The sequence below is a fragment of the Mustela putorius genome, unplaced genomic scaffold (assembly GCF_011764305.1).
Source record: "Mustela putorius furo isolate JIRA1106 unplaced genomic scaffold, ASM1176430v1.1 tig00003899_pilon_pilon_pilon, whole genome shotgun sequence".
Classification (NCBI taxonomy): Eukaryota; Metazoa; Chordata; class Mammalia; order Carnivora; family Mustelidae; genus Mustela; species Mustela putorius.
In genome coordinates this window covers 18,954,085-18,973,922 of record NW_025422048.1, presented here as the reverse complement: position 1 = coordinate 18,973,922, position 19,838 = coordinate 18,954,085, and the positions used below count along the sequence as shown (strand labels likewise).

The 19,838-nt window shown below is 46.4% G+C and overlaps 1 protein-coding gene across 1 annotated transcript; it reads right to left on the bottom strand.

Annotated features, from left to right (window-relative positions):
- Positions 1–1,428: 1,428 nt before the first annotated feature.
- On the bottom strand, positions 1,429–19,480 carry IGSF1 (immunoglobulin superfamily member 1). Its single transcript, XM_004778718.3, has 21 exons — positions 19,370–19,480; positions 18,358–18,419; positions 15,789–15,925; positions 15,609–15,635; positions 14,915–15,196; positions 14,260–14,547; positions 12,111–12,395; positions 11,588–11,881; positions 10,841–11,119; positions 10,371–10,491; positions 8,415–8,485; positions 8,287–8,319; positions 7,612–7,902; positions 7,034–7,312; positions 6,155–6,442; positions 4,975–5,262; positions 3,964–4,251; positions 3,483–3,770; positions 3,090–3,368; positions 2,580–2,703; positions 1,429–2,425 (listed from the first exon to the last, which is right to left on the bottom strand). The coding sequence occupies exons 1-21, from the start codon at positions 19,382–19,384 to the stop codon at positions 2,290–2,292; spliced, it is 4,155 nt and encodes a 1,384-aa protein (XP_004778775.1). The 5' UTR covers positions 19,385–19,480; the 3' UTR covers positions 1,429–2,289.
- Between the last annotated feature and the right edge of the window lie 358 nt (positions 19,481–19,838).

Here is a 19,838-nt window from a genome sequence, read left to right as displayed (position 1 = left end):
TTCATTGAGATAGTTTGTGACGACTTCTGCATTATAAATAGATATTTAATTCATTGAGATAGCTCTGACAGCAAGTAGGAAAGTTAGCTCCCAAAGTCGCTCTTTGTCTTTAAGTATTTCACAGTTAATTGACAACTGTTTTTTCCTTTCTAAAACATGTAGAACTTGGTTCTCTAAGTGAAAGAATGGTATATGTGAGCGTTTTTAGAAAACCAACTAACAGTCCAGTGTCACAATATTTCTCACTATTTGTTTCTCATTGAAAGGTTTATCAAAATTTTATCTGATTTCATGAGCACCAGTATTTAAATCTTTTTGACATAAAAGACCCCAGATTCAATGTCTGGATTTCACAAGAGTCTTTTTTTCTGTCATTTTTGCCTCATCTTCTTCCTGCTCTTCTAACTCAGAGGCTTCTCTAGATTTTAGACCTTGGCCCTCTGCTCTTTTCTTCCCCTTTCTCTTTCCTTTGGTTAACAGCTATGGTAATGACTTGTTAACTTGTACAAACCTGCCATTAGCCTTGATAATACACTTTGGAACACCTGATGACTGGAAAACAAAATCAGACCTGAGCAAAGGACTTCTATCCTAAAACCAAGGACCAAGAACAAGCCTCTCGTTAGTGTTCAAAATGTACAGCTTGATCAAGGGTTAGGGATTAACAGTTTGAAGGCAGAGAGTAGTGCTCAGCAGAAAGCAACAATTACATTTTGCTAAATTCAAGTGTAAAAACACTTTTGAAATGCAATTTTTAGAAACACCATAAGAAATTAGTATAAGCCACTAACAGAATCTCATCAGATGGAAATCAGAGTGAAACTTTGTACTTTTACATTCCAAAGAGCTTAATACAAATTAGTCTATAGTATTCGGTGTTTCATTCTGTAAGGATTAAGGGAAATGAGATGCATTTTTTCCCCATTAAGTTGCTGGGTAAATAAGCTCCTTAATGTAAAATTTTATTTTACAATAAAATTTTATTGTAAACTGGGATTAAAAAAAAAACTCACTGTGTGCAGCACCCCTGTGCATTGCTCTACTGAACTGTGTTATCTTAGAATTAAACAGTGTTAGGAGGTAAGGAACTTTAAGGGTTAGGTTTGAGGAATCATGACCTCCTCTAGGACCGGTAGGTCAAGAACAGGTTTGAGGAACTAGGTAAGCCCCCTTCCCTAATCCAATCCCCCTGATGTGTACTGAACTCCCACCCATAGAGCAAATGATATGTTGATCCAGGGAAGAAGATCAGGGGTTCAGAATGCAAGCTGGTATCCATCTGGAGTCCTGGGAGCATGTACCCCCCACCCTTCCTGCTCCAAACAAACCACTTCAACCAACTCACTTGCTTACTCACTCTCTGAGATCCCACTACCAGAGGCCCATTCTTTCAGAAAAATAAAAGTCTCTTCAGGGAACGGCAAAATATTCAGCTTTTATTAATCATTGACACTTAAGAGTGAATTAACGTACACTCCATGATTGTTAGGTAAGGGCCACAAAGCACACTTCATCAATTTCAAAGTTCTGCAGAGGGGCTAATCCTAATGTTTGAAAGCAGGCATATTATGGACCTAGAATTAACACAGTGAAAAGGATATTCTTTCTTTTTATTTTACTTTATTTATTTTATTTTATTTAAATTCAATTAGCCAACATATAGTACATCATTAGTTTTTGGTGTAGTGTTCAATGATACACTTTCAATGTTTGCCCTCCTTGGGCTAAACTTGGAGGGAATATTGCTGTCCATCCATCCATCCATCCATCCATCCATCCATCTGTGAGATTGAAGGACAAAAGGACATTCTCCTCACTGAACCGTGTCTCAAACCAAATTGGGAAGTACTCTTTTGGAGCCTCCCCTCCTCCCCCACCCCATCCTTAAACTCCTTCCTTTGTGCTAGCAGCCCATGCTCTCTTATTCTGCCATGGAGGTCAGCTCCAATATAACATCTCCAAGCTATAAGTGAACAACACACCCATGGAAAAACCACTTATAGTTTTTGCAGTTAAATAGTGAATACTTTTTAATTCAGAACACATTTTTAACAGAATTTCATGCACCAGTAAATCAGTACAGTGAGGAGTTATAGGGGTGGGGAATCTCTCTTCAGGAAACATCTCATCCTGGTAGAGCTCTCAACTCCCAGAATCCCCTTGACCCAGCTCAGATGATTAGTGGCCAAAGAGCAGTAGATGGGGTTGACTCCCAGTATAACCAGTTGGATTTGCAGGTCTCTGAGGATAAAAGAGAGGAGAGGAAAGCTCTTGTAAAGGAGGAGACTATTATATTGGGACTGGCAGTTCCACTGAGGTTCCCTGAGAGCCGGATGAGGGAGAGCTGGTGCTGGTGCCTGGTTCTCCTTCTTGATTACACTCTTCCAGGGCTATGGTCTGGTCTCTTCCATCTGTCTCTGAGTCCCTGTGTGGAGAAAAAGACATAACTAAGGGAGGATCCAAAATCATCAATCTGAAAACAGGTTGTGTTATGGGGCTCAGATATTTGAGGAGCATTCAGATCATTGTTTTTCCACCAGCCCTGGGTTTATAGAAGGAGGCTGACATGAGGCATTTACCTGGTTCGGAGTCGAGGCCACTTCTTCCACTCTATGGCTAGCACCACCCCCAAAGCTACAACTACCACCACAATCAGACTACTTCGGACAATGTTCCCCACAGTGCACTCCTGAGCAGCAGGGCCTGTGATGACAAAAGGGCAGAAACCAAGGCCATGGAGATTAGCACATATACGTTCCCCTGATCTCTTGTTGCCCCCTCATCTGGCCTTCTCCAGGCTTCCCTTGGAGCCACGTTGAGAATGCAGAGGGGTTGATTAGAGCACATGCTTATGCTGAGGCAGACACTGCCCTCCTTTTGGGGGTGGAAGAGGCCTTGAAAGTAGAGGCCTGCTTGTATCTCTGGGTGGATCTGAGGTCTACCGCCTCACCATCCTTAGAAGAAAGATGACCACACTTGAAGTATCAGACTCCAAATCCTCCCTCTTCCATCTTTGATGGTCACCATCCAGACTATCACTGGGATCCCAGGAGGGTCATGCCAGGGCCATGGAAGGACTATCCTCTCACCTGCAGCCCCCACCAGCTCCAGGGCATCGCTAGGCTCTGACCAGATATCAGGGTAGGCCTGGAGGCGGTAGCTGCAGCTGTAGTTGCCAATGCCTTTTCCTTCTGTGTTGCTGATGACGAAGTCCCCATCCTCTGAGAACTGCTGAGGTGCTTCTTCTCCATCATGTTCTAGGACAAATTCAACACCGGGCAGGGGTCCTCGACACTGAAGGGTGATGTCCTTCCCCAATTTGAAGATGGTGCTGGGCCAGGCTGACAGCAAAGGCTTAGGGGGTTTATCTGAAACCAATCAGGACAACCAACCAGAGTTAAAAAGTGGTTTTGAACCTTCTTAGGGATAATTACTTCAAAATTACAAAATCTAGATTATTACTGAGGTCTCCAGGACCTTACCAGTCACCCAGATCTCCAGGAAGTCACTGCGATTAGAGGCCGCAAAGGGAGCAGAGTCCAAATAATAAACACAGCTATAGACCCCAGAATCGTCACCTCTCACAGCTGGCATCCAGAAGTCAGCCCTGTACCCATTTGGGCTCCGTTGCTCCAAAGGATCTTGAATGCCCTCCTTCAGCAGGACAAATGTTGAATCTGGCAGTTCCCCTTGGCATCGAAAAGTCATATTTTCTCCAGGGGCCACAATGGGTCCGGGCTGGGCTAAGAGGCTGGGTTTAGGGAGCAAACCTAGAAGAAATTAACTTCTGGTCAGAGAGAAGAGGCCACTTTCCAGTGTGCCACTCCCAGAGTCTGTTCAATAAATAGGAGACACTATTGCTTGCCTCTCCTTGACCTCTTTGAAAACTATTTCCGTGAGCCCTCTTGCAATCCATTCTCTTCTCTATGCTCTCATGCCTGCTCTAGAGCACCATCGCCTTACCTGTGACTATGAGTTCCAAAGTGTTGCTAGGCTGTATCTTGATAGAGCTGGTCCAGTCAGGGTGGTAGCAGCAGCTGTAACGCCCTGTGTTAGCACCAGATATATTGGTGATGGGAAATGCCCCATCACTACTGGTGGATCCCCAGAGCTGTACTGAAGGGGTTTCTCTTTCTTTTTGTAGAATGTACCCTACTCCATGGACTGGCCCCTGGCACCAGAGAGTAACATTCTGCCCCACAGGAACCACAGAACTGGGTTCAGCAAACAACAATGGCTTGGGAAATGTGTCTAAAAAAAGACCAAAGATGTAGTGAGTAAAGTTACTTACCACTCGCTGCATTAACCCTTCATCTTTCTCCTTCTGGATACAATAGTTCCCCCCTCCATGGTCTGGCCTAGCCTTCTACACTTCCTAACCCCTACTCCAGGTGTCTCTGTCCCCGTCTCATAACTTGTCTGTTCTCTTTTTCCCCATATCATTAGTTAGTTTATTATTTTTTTCTTTCTTTTTTTTTTAAAGATTTTATTTATTAATTTGACAGAGAGAGATCACAGTAGGAGAGAGGAAGGGAAGAGATCACAGAGAGAGGAAGGGAAGCAGGCCCCCTGCTGAGCAGAGAGCCCGATGTGGGACTCGATCCCAGGACCCTGAGATCATGACCTGAGCTGAAGGCAGCGGATTAACCCACTGAGCCACCCAGGCGCCCGTATTATTTTTTCTTTCTTAAATTTTTACTTAAATTCTAGTTAGTTAAATATAGTATAATACTGGCTTCAGGAGAATTTACAATTCATCACTTACATGTAACACCCAGTGTTCATCATAAGAGGTGTCCTCCTAAATACCCATCACCCATTTAGCCCACCCTCAATCCACCTCCCTCCATCAACCCTCAATTTGTTCTCTGTCCTTTAGAGTCTCTTATGGTTTGCTTCCCTCTCTTTTTTTTATTTTTCCCTTCCCGTATGTTTATCAGTTTTATTTCTCAAATACATCTTGTCTGTTCTTACCAGTCACCCAGATCATAATAGGCTTGCTGAGATATGATCCCCTATTTGACATGGTTGTCTCGTAGTAGACACAACTGTAGTTCCCAGAGTCCTCTGTTCCAACAGCATGGAGCAGAAAGTCAGCTGAGTTCCCAGAAGTGCTCTGGAACTGTAAGGGAACACGGGTTCCCTCCTGTAAGAGGGCAAACCTCATGCCTTGGAAAGCCCCTTGGCAGCGCAGGGTCACATTCTTCCCAGGAAGCACCACAGGACCTGGCTGTGCCAGAAGAGTGGGTTTGGGGTAGAATTCTGAAATTCAAGAGATCACAACATGAGAGAAGCCTGCCCTCCACTTTCTGCAGATTACTTTTTTAGCATTATTTTAACAACCAGTATGTGTATATTTTGCAACTTTAAAAATACAGAAAAAAAAAACTAAAGAAATACAATTTTACCACTCATAGATAGCCATTCTTTGTACATGTCTCTATATCTCTTTTTCATTTTTTTCTCTATGTGACCATGTCATTGTAGCTGTAACTATTTACATAATTAGGATCCCAATGTATGCACGGTTGTGTAGTTGAATATTTTTCACTTAACTTTACGTAGTAAACATTTTCCTATGACGTTAATCAGCCTTTGAAAACTATCATTTGTAATGGCTGCATAATATGTAGCTGTCATTTCAAGGTCTTTGCCCTTTCTCTGAGGGCCATCCAGCCCGCCAATCTCGGACAACCCAGTTAAAGAAAAAGTGAACATTGAGCCTAAAGCTTAAGGCCAAGCCACCAAAAGATTTCAGATATAGGGCATGTGAGCTTGGCATTGGGGATTGGACACCCCCATATGCCTCACTTCTTTCCCTAGAAGTGAATTACTTGTCTCTCCCCTTCCTTTGTCCCTTCCCTCTGTATTAGTAATAATAGAATCTGCTGCCTTTCGTGGACTCTTTCCCATGTGCCAGGCATTTTCCTAAGCATTTTCTTGGTGGATTTTATTTTTATTTATTTGTTTGTTTGTTTGTTTGAGTAGGCTCCATACCCAATGTGTGGCTTAAACTCATGACCCTGTGCTCACAGAGTCCTGTGCTCTAACCTGCTGACTTTTAGAAGGAGCACCTTTCCTCTCCCACTGACAGCCCTTCCACCCACTGTCCCAGGGTCAATCCTGTCTCCATCTGCGTTTCCCCACTCCTGACCTGTCACCACGAGCTCCACAGGGTCACTGGGCTCAGACCAGATAGCGAAGTCATAATAGCGGCAGCTGTAATTCCCTCCGTCACCAGTGCCCACAGAAATGATCAGAAAGTGAGCTTCACTGGCCCCTGGACTTGCCCAAGACTTGTCACTGGATGCTATTTCACTTCCATCTTTGTAAAGAATAAAGCTCATGTGCTGCTGGGGAGTGGAGCAATTGAAAGTCACTCGGGCACCAGGAGTGACCACAGGGCTGGCCCATGTCTTGAAGAAGGGCTTGGGGTACATTTCTAGAAGGCAAAAAACAAAAACATGACACGAAACTGAATTAATAAAAAAGATAGCTAATATAGCAAATATTGGTTCCTGGAAGCTGCTTTGTTTTCTAGGGTACATTTAAAATCAAGGCAAATCCACTTTGTAGATGGACTTTTCCCAGGGACTCCTGTCCCCACACCCCTCACCTCCTCCAGCCGAATCCTCCCTGTCATCAGGGCAGGCAATAGAGGCTGGTTAAAACAGTGAACTGTCATGAGGGTTCTGCTGGTCCCCTGAGGCTCAGTTTGCCCATTTGGGCAAGAAAGGGAAATGATACTTGCTTTGCCTCCCTGGAATATTTGGCCTATATCTAAATGAGATAATTGATATGAAAATAATTAGAAAAATTAAATCACCCTCCACAAACCCCAGCTATTAATAACGATTATGGCTATTAATATCGTGCAGCCAGAGGCCCTGGCACTCCCAGCGCCACGCCTGCCTGGCTCTAAGATTGGACACAGGCTCCTAGGACCAGCAGCAAAGTTTGCTGTGGGGAGAGGAGTATCTGACCCAGAGCTTTGCTTTCCCCCCACCCCCTCACGCACCCTTTTCAGCTCTACCTTTTATGACAAGCTCTAGGGGCTCACTGGGCTCAGACCACTTGAAGGGGCGCTTTTCAGTGTGGGTACGGCAGCTATAATTGCCTTGGTCTTTATCCTCCATTCTTTGGATTGTAAAGAAGGCTTCTCTCCCAACGGCACCAAGTTGCTGGACAGGTTCCTGCACTCCCTCCTTATACAGAACAAACTCCATGCCTGCCAGCCATCCTTTGCACCGGATTTGCAGTTTCTGGCCCCGGACTGGGGGGGAAGCAGACATGACAGGTTTGGGGAGGATGTCTGGAAAACAAAATGGGGTGGAAAAGGAGGCAGAAGTTTGGAGGTGCCTAGAGGAGACACTTGGAGTCACTTGGTCAGGAAAAAAGAAATCCATCCTGGCCTGGCCTTTGGCTCAACCTATTAGTCCCCTTTTCACTCTCTTCCCCACCCCCCGCCCCCACTTCAGGGCCGCTTCTCTCCTACTTGCAGCACAAGTCCGGTGGGCTCCAGGTTGCTGTGCATTCCCCCACCCTTAGGAACACTTTTGAAGTCACAGGGCACTGAGGGGCACCCCGAGAGGAACCTCTGCCCTTTCTTACCTGTCCCCACCAGCTCAAGTGCCTCACTGGGCTCCGACACAGCCATCTCCTCCCACGAATGACAGTGGTAACTCCCAGTGTGGCTCTGGGTCAGGGCGCCAAGGGGGAAGGCAGCCCGGACCTGTTCTGAGGCCGGGCGAGTTGCAATCCACCCGGTCCCGTCCTTCAGCAACACAAACTCCTTAGTTGAGCCAGAAGGGCTTCTGCACCAGAGGGTTAAGTTCTTCCATGGGGCAACAGGGAAGTTGGTCTCTGCCCAAAGCTCAGGCTTAGGGGTTGGCATGATTATTTCTAGAAACAGCAGAGTTAATGAAGCCATCATCCCTCCTCCCTCCCCTCCCCCCTTCTTTGCCCTTGAACCCCCTAGCCAGATAGATCACAGTGCCCACCTCCCCTTTCAACACAAACCCAAACTCTTTCCTTCCTTCTATAGGTGCTGGGGAAAGGGGAAGCTGATGTCTCCGCTGAGCCTCAGAAAAGTGCAGAAGCTTGGGGGAAATTTTGCAGGCAGAAAAGCAGAGTTGGAGGCTGAATTTTGCCAGCAGCTTTAGCAAGTGCCCTTCCTGGCTGTCCGTCCCTCCCAACCAGTCACTCCCTGGCCACTGACACTGACACTCTGTAGTTATTTCGGATCTCCAGGAAGGAATGTCCCAGTCTGGAGCAGGAAAAACTCACCAGTCTCTTCTGTCAATACCCCATTGCAAAGTCCTGCAAAAGAAACTGCTGCCAGGGCTCTGCCCCCTCCCCCACGGGACTTCACCCGGCCATCTGCCCAGGCCCCTTCCCCACCCCCTTGTACTCACCACAGCAGAGAAGGGCTGTGACTATGAAGAGCATGGTGACCCCTTGAGCTGTTCCCAGCAACCAGGCTCCTCTAGTGAGACCAGAAAAGAGATGAGAGGAGCTGCTGGGGTTAGGGGGAGGGCGGAGAGAAGGGGGCGGCAATTTATGTCATTGGCTTACTCACCACCCAATAGGGATTGGATTTGGGCAGGATAATGGGATCTAATCTTTTCTGACATCGATGACTTTTCCTTTTGAGGGCCTCACCACCTACAAACCTCTTGCTCTTTCATGACCCACGTGCCCCCCGCCCCCTTCCCCCTCCTCAGCCTATATCAGATGTCAGCTCCCCGTGGCCCCTGATTAGGCTGTTGCTGGAATTGAGTTGTCAGATGTGAAAATGCTTTTGTAACTCCAGCTCTCAGAACCTCTGGAGCTCAGAGTGATCGGCAGCTCTGGGTGGTGGGTGTGGGGGTGGAGGAAAAAATCTTGGGTGTTTCTCCGTCATCAAGTTTAAGTTTGGAAGCAGTTTTTATTACGGCAGTATTGGTCCTCAGACCGACCTGCCTCACCTGCCTTTGTTATGGAAGGGTTGCCTAGGCAGCCGCAGTGAATTACCCGAAGATTGTCAGTGCTGAGCTAAGCTTGTCAGAGAGTGGGATCTCTCTACCCCCACCCAGATTATGACTAGCAATGTGCAGCAGCTTTGGATTATGGGTCCTGTAGAATTAGATGATATTAAGCCAAAATCCATTTGGCAATTTGTACTTAGAAAACACTGACCCTCCTTCCCAGTCAGGAAAACATGCTTTTCGAGCTGCTTTCTCTGAAATCTGTTTCCTAAGCTCATTCTTTGATGCAATGGTCCTGAGCTGAGGTGGGGCACTTGAAGGTACATTTGTTTTCTGACCTCTGGCTTGGAGGTTACCCCAAGGTGCAGAATTCAGGATCGAGTCTGAGGACAACTAAGCCTGGCCCCCCACTGAGACTTTTTGAAAATGCAAAGGGTGGTGGGTTTTGCAGAAGATTTAGGGGACTCCCTTCTAATTGCCCAAGCCCTCTGTCCCTCAAACCCTGGTGGGAAACACAAACACACACCGGGACAATCACCATCCATTGCATATTGAATAGTTCCAGACACAAAAAGGTCCATGATCATGGTGAGGGGGCTACAGCCAGGTGCAGAAGTTTGGGGGGTAGTAAGTAAGGCCTTCAGGGACTGAGGTCCCCACCCAACCTGGTAGCTGTCATTTCCCTTCCTTTTGCCAGGCAGAATCGCCTGAGCACAGGCCATGGGGATCAAGGAGGGAGGAGGGTGGCCCAGAGGACACCAAAGGATCAAAGGAAATGGCGGGATGACCTGTTTGGTTCACCATTTTGTAGTTCAGCGAAAGTAGTTTGATTCCCTGGACCAACCTACTGCCTCATCAGATGCCCATCCACGTTAGGATTATATTCTCAGGATGCTCTGCACAGATGGTGGGAGGCCTGAGTGGCAGAGAGACTGGTTTCTGTGGAGATTAGGATGGACCATGATGCTCTCTAGCCCTTGAAAGCTAGGGGTAAGGGTGAAAAGTTGGGATGGAAGTTAGATAATACCCAGGGAGACAGTTTGGCTTTTTACAAGAGAGGAAGTTCAGACTAAGTTCATTTGGGAGACAGGGTGATTCGGGAGGGAGCCTGGGACGCGCTCCTGGGTGAGGGTAGAGGGACAGGGAATCAGTGAATGAAGTTCTGGTTGCCTTTCCCTCTAAAAATAATGCTTCTCTATCTTCTGGCTTGGGTGCTGACTTCTCTGTGAGGTGAAAGAGGAACAGCTGGGATGAGAAAGTCTTGTTTCTTAAGCCCAGAAGGTGGGGGATACAAAGAGTACGACCCTGTGGCTTATCTCAACTGGGGTATGACTCATTCTGAGTCTCTGGGGAGCCTGGACTCAGCTAGACTGAAGAACGGGGGGGCTAGGACAAGACAGTTACCTGATTCTGAGTCTCCGACACTTCCACCTTATCCACAGCACTACCAACAGCAAGGCAACAAGCTGTATGATTAGGGACAACCTGATAGCTTCATTCAGAACACAATTCCATGTGAGAAAGCCTGTGGCCAGAAAAGACCAGGAGCAGGTGTCTCGATAGGGAAAAGGGGAGGTGAACACATTTGGGATTGGGGTGAGGAGGAGGGAGGAGGAGCTGGTTACTGAAGGCGAAGGAAAGATGAGACAGTGTGGCTTTATTTGTCATGAAGAATGGAAGTTTTGAAAGTGTCCTGCTCAATGCCTTTGAGTGATTATGAGACCACCCCAGGGGAAGTGTGTCCAAACCCAAGAGCCCTGATTTACATGCCCCTGACTCCCCTTTCCATAGCTTTCTGGGCACTGCTTCATGATCCCTGGGGTATCATGACCAAAGCCATGGAAGGGCAACCCTAGGAAGAGTTGTCCTCTCACCTGCTGGCCCCATCAGCTTCAGAGGTTCACTGAGATCTGGCCAGATGTTGGGGTGAGCCTCTATGTGATAGCTGCAAATGTACGTCCCTGTGCCTTTTCCTTCAGCATTACTGATGATGAAGTCTCTATCCACTGAGAATTTTTGGAATGTTGCTCTTTCTTCCCATTCCAGAGAAAATTCAAGGGCTGGATGAGGTACTTGGCACTGAAGGGTAATGACCTTTCCTAGCTTGAACATGGTGCTGGGCCAGGCTGACAGGGAGGGTTTGGGGGACTTATCTGCAAGCAATCCAGAAATCAGAGTTAGAATAAGTGACCTTGACCTCAGTACCACTTCCCCCAACAAGCTTCTCACCTTCCTATTTGATCTTTCCTGTCTTTCCACTTCTACTAAATCAGTGGTCTCAAAATTTGACCATGCTTTAGAACCTCTTGGCTCACTCCTCAGTACTCTAAAGATTCTTGGGTTTCTACCTTCTATCAGGGAGACCTCATACCTACAAGTTCTCCCTGGCCAGAAGGAAAGTAACATTTCCAGGGGGCACAATGAGCCTAAGCCATGCCAAGATGCCAGCCTTGAGTAACAATCCTGGGAGAGAAGATAGGCAAAGTTTTTGGAAAAAATTCTGCACCAACCTCCTAGTGTATTTTTCCTTGGCTCATAACTCCAAAAGAGTACAAGTCTGCTAGATCCTTCTTAGAACACTGTAATGATGATAAATACAAATGACATTTGTTAGCACTTGCCTACAACCACGAGCTCCACAGTGTTGTGTGAGGTCATCCTGATGGAGGTCTTCCAGGAGAGGAGATAGTGGCAGCTATAGACGCCAGCATCACTATAGGTCACATTATGGAGGAAGAATGACCCGTTGTCATCAGTGTTGGTGGTATCCAAGAGCTGAAGTGGTTTGTCTTCTCCTTTCTTATAGAGTGCAAGCCCCACTCCATTCACTGGCCCTCGACACCACAGGCTCACGTTCTGACCCATCTGGACCACAGGACTGGGCTGAGCAAGTAGCCAGGTCTTGGGGAAAGTGTCTAGGATGAGACCAAAAATATAAAGGGCTAGTGGTCTGACTCCCCTTTCACCACTAAGGGTTCTCTTCCTTCAGTACACCCTTGGAAAATCCTATCCTAAGCCCAGTTGTACAAATTCTGCTCCCATTCCCACTGTTAGCCCTGGCTGCAGGATCACGTTCTCCACGTGGCCCAGAAGTTGTATATCTTTAGCCCCTAACATAGGTCTCCTGGCATTCCCCTCTCTTACCAGTCACCCAGATTTTCAGGATATCACTGAGAAGTGAACCCCTGTATGACCCATCATAGTAAAAACAGAAGTAATGTCCAGCATCATGGATTTTCAAAGCCCGGAAGAAGAAGTATGCCTCATTTTTTATTGGCCTTTTGCGGTAAAAGGATTTCTCCAAGTCTTCGAGCCTTATTAGAGCAAAGGTCATTCCATAGATAGGCCCCTGACATCTGAGCTTCAGGCTTTCTCCAGGTGCCATAATGGGCCCAGGATACGCTGTCAGAGTTGGTTTGGGATAGAGTCCTAGAAAGGGAAGAGACCCTGAATTAGAGATAGGATGATTCTTCCCTATTATCTCTTAGTTTTATTTTCCTAGTTTTTTCTAAAGACAAGTAATGGCAGCTGAACTTTAGCCCCTACTCCCTCCCCCTTCCTTGAAACTTAGCCTCTTCTAGGAGATAATCAAGGGCAAGTCCTCTCCTCTCACCAAACTTTATCAGCTCCACTAAGTTCTAACTATGTATAACGCTGTGTCTCAGTGGAATATCTACATTTGTAATTGCCTGTATCTTTAGGTTCCTGAAATGCCAAATGTACTTCTTCCAACCACCCAAGAAATCGATCTTCTGAAAATGACTTTGATTTCATCTTTGTAGAGCATGAATACCACTGCAGAAATAAAAATGCCCTTTGAACACATTAAACCCCCATAAGACTCTACTTCCAACATGAGATTGGAAGAAGCCAATGAAGGATCGGCCAATAAGTCTTTGACCCAAAGAAATCTCTTGTCAGTGGGGTCACACCTTCTTTTCCATGTATTGTTCCCCCAAGGGGATCATACTACAAAATAGAGGGCGAAAGTTATTCTCATACGATTCCTTCTTACCCACTGCAATCCCAGGTAGACCCACCAATCTGTTATTGGAAAGAACAGCCCTGTCATACGCTCGCTGAGCATTTAGGATGTGTCAGGCATCATGTAGGTCTAAGGATGTACAAGTAAAGAAGACACAGTCCCTCTCAGCAAAGTGAGGGATATCAGTGAATAGTTAACCACAAAAGTGTATGTTAGTGGAATCTACTCAGGAAGGACATTCATACAACAAACATCCATACACACTGTTCAAACAGTTTTTTGTTATTCAATCCTCAATAAAAAGCTATACTAATAAAATTAACATCTACCATTTATTGAGAATGTATATGCCAGGCACTGTACATATATTATATTTAGGCAAATCCTCACAACAACCCTGTGAGGTAGGCATTATTATTATATCAGTTTTGTACATCAGGAAACTGAGGCACAGAGAGGCATCATACAGTAGGTTGTATAGATACTGTTATCCCATTTTAGAGTGGTGGGGGGAACCGAAGCACAGAGAGGTGAAGTGACTTGCTTAAGATCACACAGGAAAGAGGTATCAGAGATGGAACTAGAAACCAAGATTACTGCTTCTAAGTCCAGGTTATCTCCTGTGGCACCTATTTAGACTGATGGAGGAACTAAAGCAAATTTCTAAAGGATCCAGGCCACAGCGTGGGCAAACTGGGGTGGGAGTGTGTCTCTGGCATTTGAACATTTTGGGGAGATTTCTGCTGTGTCTAGATCTTGATACTCTCTTACTCATTCTACATACACAAGACTAAAGTAATTTGTATAAAGCCATTTCTAAAATACGAGCTATCACTTTTTATAATTTTTGTTTACCACTGACACTAGCACAGTTCTATTTTCTGCGCTTAAAAATAATAATCACAGATACAATAAAATGCATTTAAAATGTAAAAACCAGTTTATAAGACTGCAGTGGCAGTGCCTGGCACATAGTAGGTGCTCAATAAATATTAGTCAAATGAATGAATGAAAGCATGATATTCCACAAGTAGAGAACAACAGAGCTATGACGAGCTGAAGCTGCTGGACTTTTGACTGGGCTCCCTCACTAGCCTGAGTGAGCCTAGGTGATTGGCTTCTACACATCTGCCTGGTAGCATGTGTGATTCTAATTTGCATCTCAAGAAAATATCAAATGACTCTAGCTTACAGGCCTTGCAGGGCCTAGGACCTGGCTAAAGAAAGGAAAATCGGAAACCCTGGTTCATCCAGCCATGATTCCGGGGACAACAATCATCAGACCCCAGCAGCCATAGCCACACCCACCTGCAACAATCAGCTTCAGGGGGTTGCTCGGCTCTGACCACAGAGTGGGGAGCATCTGGATATGAGTGCGGCACATGTAAACCCCTTCACTTTCAGGTGTCATGTTGGCAATGGAGAATATGGCCACTCTCCCAGTTGGGATTTGGTAATCCACGGGCTCTGCATATCCCTCTTTGAACAGCATGAACACCAAATCCTGCAGCCAGCCATGGCAGAGTATGTTAACATTACATCCAGGAAGAGGGGAGGTCTCAGCCTGGATCCAGAAGATGGGCTTGGGCAGCTGGCCTGGAAGGAGAGAATGAACTGGAATTCAGGTAGAGCAAGGACAGCACTGCTCGGTGAGCAGGAGAGGAGAGCGCTACTTAAATGAGAGTTCTCGGAATAATCCTTATATACCACCCTTCCCCCTATCTGGGGTCTCCCCTATGTTGAGAACTTGCTCTCTAGATCTGTTCCAGAGACTGCATCCTCATCTGCATTGCCAATAGAGAGTAGGCACTTACTAACTGTGGAATGCTTGCATGTATGCATTCATGCATTTAAGGTAAATGAATGAATGAATGAATGAATGAATTAAACAAATATTGCTCTGGGAAGATTTGAATTTCAGGAGCTGGAGTTTATTCTTGATTATCTATTACTGTCTTCTTACCTGGTGCCTCCAACTCTAAAACTTTACTGGGCTCTGACCAGCCTGTCTCCTTCCAGTAGCAGCACCTATAGAGACCTGCATTGGATTTAGTAAGGGCACCTATAGGGAATGAAACTTGGAAGGTCTTGGAGGAAGGGCGGATCCAAGTCATCTGTGTCTTATCCTTCAGCAGCAGAAACTTGCTTGAAATCCAAGAGGGGCTTTTGCACCAAAGTGTGATGTTCTCCCAAGGGGCCTGGGGGTAGTTGGTCTCTATCCATAGCTCCGGTTGAGATTGCACCACTGTCATACCCAAAGATCACAAAGATATGAGCAGTCCAACCCTCTCCCTCCCATAACGTGCCTTGCAATGTCCCTTAAAATTAGCCCTGACCCAGATTCTTCTTTTTGTCTTCCCTTGGGAATAAGAGGGTCTGCTTATGTGGGGGGTGGGATAGGGCCCCTAGGATATTTGTTTGAGGGATTCAAGTGAGTTGGAGAATGCAGTGCAAGTCTGGCTTCCATTCCACCTGAATCAAAGTTTTTTACTTTCTGTGGGAAACCAAGTCATCAAGTGAGGGGTTCTGGTCCCCAACCAGCTCAATCTGGGAATTATCTTTGTGGTCTCAAGGTAGTTATATCCAGGGCCATGGAGGCAGCTGATGTCTTGGAACTTCCAGGAAGGAAGGTACCTGAGGTGGCAGGATTCACTTACCTATTGATGTCATACCCAGACTCAGCCCTGAAAAGAGAGATAATGGTTAAAAAGGGCCCCCATGTTGACCCCACCAACCCTCAATTCTCAATACTCTCTTCTTTCTCCCTCCCCAAAGTTCCCAACCATAGGGGTACCTGTGACAGGGTCACCTGCCCCTCACCGCTTCCTTGTACTCACGAATGCAAAAGAGCAAGACACTGAATGTCCACAGCATGGCGGAACGTTTCCCCAGCCTGTCCAGGGTCATGGGGCCTCTGGTGCTCAATGTGCGCTTCAAGTCTGGAAGGACTTTGCCATTCAGCAGGTGGTGAAATCTAAATGCAGAGGTGTTTTTACTCAGCAGACTTGTCCTGCCCCTCAAAGTTTAGTTTGGATCACTAAAGTACTTGACAACCCTACCTTCCACTCCTTCAGAGGCATGAAAGGTACTACAAGGTTACCTTGCCCCTTTTCTCCACCTGTTTCTCCTTGCACCCAAGGTCTTTGCTGGCATCTAAGATGTCAGATCTGTTGAAATGTCTGTACAGCCCTGGAATCTCAGAGGCTCAGAGGGTGACCTAATCCAGGCCAGAGGGGAGCCCTTGGGCGGAGAGAGATGGGAGATGTAGAGAGTCATCTTTTCAGATCCTGTATTTTATATATATATATGGTCTGTGTCCTCCAACAACCTAGCAAAGGAGGCTTTCCTGCCATCCCCATTTTGCTGACAAGGAAACTGAGGATTAGAGGGGGTATATTTAATTTGTCCAAAGTTAAAAGATTAAATACCGGGGCGCCTGGGTGGCTCAGTGGGTTAAGCCGCTGCCTTCGGCTCAGGTCATGATCTCAGGGTCCTGGGATCGAGTCCCGCATCGGGCTCTCTGCTCAGCAGGGAGCCTGCTTCCGTCTCTCTCTCTCTCTCTGCCTGCCTCTCCAACTACTTGTGATTTCTCTCTGTCAAATAAATAAATAAAATCTTTAAAAAAAAGGATTAAATACCAGACATTAATATAATAACTCCAATGTCTATTCTCTAAAACTGGTATTTAAACACCCCCTTTCTTACCTTTCTTCATCCCTTTGATCTCACATCACCCAGGCTTCCCCTTCTGTGGATTGCCTCAGATGCAATGTTACTCTCATTCTTAACTCTTACCCCCCAAAGCTCAAAACCCCCATCTCAAGTAAATGTTGGAGCATCAAGCTACTTGAGTTAATTAATGTAAGGTGTAAATGATGTATTTGCTGCCCATAATTTATAAGCATTTTTGTTCATTGGTCCTAAGGAAATATGGTAAAGATATCTGAATTCAGGGAAGCCTTTTCATTTTCCAAAAAAAATCACTATTAACTATATGTACACTAGATAGACCCTTTTGGCTTTCTTGCCTCTTCTCCACCACTGCACCCAAAGTATCCTTTTGTCAAGGGAAAGTGTATCCCTACCACACAAACTCAAGCTAACTCTCCTCCACCAACTCTATATCAGAGTCTGAGATCTTGGCTGTTTCACCCTATCTCAGTAGAGTGGGTGTAAAGGCAGCCCCCAGAACAGAAAAGGGCTGATCTCCCTTCCCAGAACGGATAGCAGCACTGTAGCCTCGAGTTTGCTCCAAGGCTAACGCTGGGTGGGATGGTGGAGCAAAAAACCAAGAAGATTCATTTTCAAACATCTGGGCTGTGGGGAACAGGTGGACCTTCAGAGATCCAAGGAAACAGTTACCTTTTGCATTTCTGGATGCTCAAATTAGCCTCGCTGAAATGTTCTTATCTGTAAAGTTGGGGAGTAATACTTACCTAGGATTGTTTTTGTGTTGGATCAGAGATAATATATGTACAGGACACATGGTAAACAGTTCATTACAAGGTGGCTATTTTTCTTCTTACCCAAGAGGGTATTAACCTGGTGTAGGACCCTAAAGATGCTCTTTCACCTCATCTCCTCGTCCCCCACTTGCCTTGGATGGACCTAGCCCAGGCCTGGGTTTGAGTTCTATCCTGTTGCTTTGTTCCCCCAAGGATTTACTGGTGAAGCCATGTTCTACTGCCAAGGGAAAGGTTCAACCTGGGACTCTGCCCAGAAATGCCAGCTGAGATTCCAGGCTTGCCACTTAGACCCCTAAACCAGGGTTTTGCCTCTCCTGGGGACTTGAGTGGAAGGAGGGAAGGGGGCTTCTCAGCATGGCTAACCACTCTCCAGTCGCTAAGGAAACCGTACCATTTACATCCAGCCCAGAAGATGAATCTTATGCCCAGGGACTGTGGGAAACCACAGCAAGCTTCAGGTTAATTGGAGACGCCCATTTTTGGCCTTTCACAACCCGACCCCGACCGCCAACTTCCATAGTCTAGTCCTTTTACCCTCCCCTTCCACTCCACCCCAAGCACTTTCCCCACCCCTAGGCAGCGCCGCAGTGCTTTTGAGGGTGACAGACCCGAAATGTCTAATGGCTCGCCCCCTGCATAGCTCTGAGGGCTCCAAGAATCAAAGGGGTTGGGCTCGGCAGGGTGCCGGGTACATGCTTCGCTGGGGGTTTGGAGGGAAGACTGAGAAGGAAAAGGGAAGGTATTTACGGTGCCCAGAGATTCTTAGCGAGGCAATGCTGGATCCGTGGAGGGACGGAGAAAGGGAGGGATAGACTGGGGAGCAGTTTGATTTGCTGCAATTAGTTACAGCAGGGAGACTATTTCGGGGTTTTGTTTAGGATCTGAAGGATAGTATTTAATCTTCAGCCACTGGGCAATGCGCTCATTTGTAGGTACTTACGGTAGTTGCAGGCCCGCTCCGGCGTTGGAGATTCTCCAGTGAGCTCCCCCAGATGCAGCAAACTGCCGGGCATGAGAAGAGCTGTCTAAGGACAGCCTCTAGGGCTCCGCGCCCCGCCTCTCTCTCTCCCCCGCCAGCTTTCTGGGCCGCTCCAACCTCGTCCCCGCCCTCCGCCAGGCTCTGGAAGCCCACCTACCCCAACTCTGCCTGACACCTGCAGTCCTCTGACGACCCGGATTTCTATGCCCTTCCCAGCTCTCTGCCTCTCCTGACTCCCTGCAGAGGTTGCTGGAGCCAAATTCAGGCCCCTGCCCCCTCTCCGGTCGCTGTGAGTTTCACTGGGTCACTGTATTCTGGAGGGGAGAGGGCCAGCTCTTCAGACTGCCAAAGCTGTAGATCCCTCCTCTGCAGATCTCCAATGCCTTTAAAAGGATCTCAGGTCTTCCTCTGCCCATTTAATGGCCCACTTACGCATAAACATGGCCACCATGGTTTAAATGCCTCTGGGCCCTGGGCAGCTATTAGTTCTAATCTTCCTAGCAGCCCTAGGAAATGTGTTACTTCCCTCAGTTTTACAGATGAGGAAACTGAATCTCAGAGAGGGTTAAGAGACTTGGACAGCCTCCAGAATCCAGCTTGGGATAAAAGCCCAGGCTTTAGAGACCTACTAATCTAGATGTCAGTCCAGGTTCCACTATGCAATAGCCCGAGTGACCTGAAGAAAGTGAGTTAAACTTGCCTGAGTCCCAGTTTCCCCATCTGTAAAAGAAAACAGCAGAAGAGGTTGCATGGGGCTTTGTTGGAATCATGCAAATCAAACTTCTAACAGTATGCCCGGTACCTGGTAGGTGCTCAATAAATGGGAGCTGCTGCCACCAGTACTGTTACTAATCTGTAAAGCATTCCCCACATGTCCTAGAGTAACATGCTTTCAATGACATAGACAACCTTCCAAATGTAGTTGGTCACGAAAGACTTTTTGAAGTGAGAAATGTATCGATAAGATACTAACCAAAGCTCCTGACATATATCATATGATGGGATTAAAGTGCAGCATCCAATAAACTGGCAGATCAACTGATCATCGGAAGAAAGAGCCAACTTAATGATAGAAGATTGCAAATTATCTAAAGGAAAAAAATATTGCAATTTAAGAGCAAACCACATAAAAATAAAGCAACAGCTCCTTTTAACAGATGAATTGAATATCATCTGTTTGTGCATCACGTGAGATCAGTTGTGTCTTTCTGGCATCCATTGTTCCTACATACCATTAGAAACTGCAGATTATCCCCCAAGGATTAGCATAGCCATATGAATATAGATAGATGTTTTTTTGGGGGGAGCAGGTTATTTAAACTTTCCAAGACTCAGTTTTTATTTGTAAAATGGGGATAATACACAGAGTACACAGAGTTTGGGGTCGTATTGAAAAACAGTCCCCCTGTAAACCACTCTAGAGTGCCTGGGCCACAGCAAGC

Bases quoted from the DNA above. Each gene is read 5' to 3' on its own strand.
- IGSF1 (XM_004778718.3), bottom strand. The intron at 7,313-7,611 runs GTAAGAAAGGGC...TTTGTTTTCCAG, and splicing joins ACTTGAGCTGGTGGGGACAG to ACATCCTCCCCAAACCTGTC. The intron at 6,443-7,033 runs GTAGAGCTGAAA...TTTGCCTTCTAG, and splicing joins CCTAGAGCTTGTCATAAAAG to AAATGTACCCCAAGCCCTTC.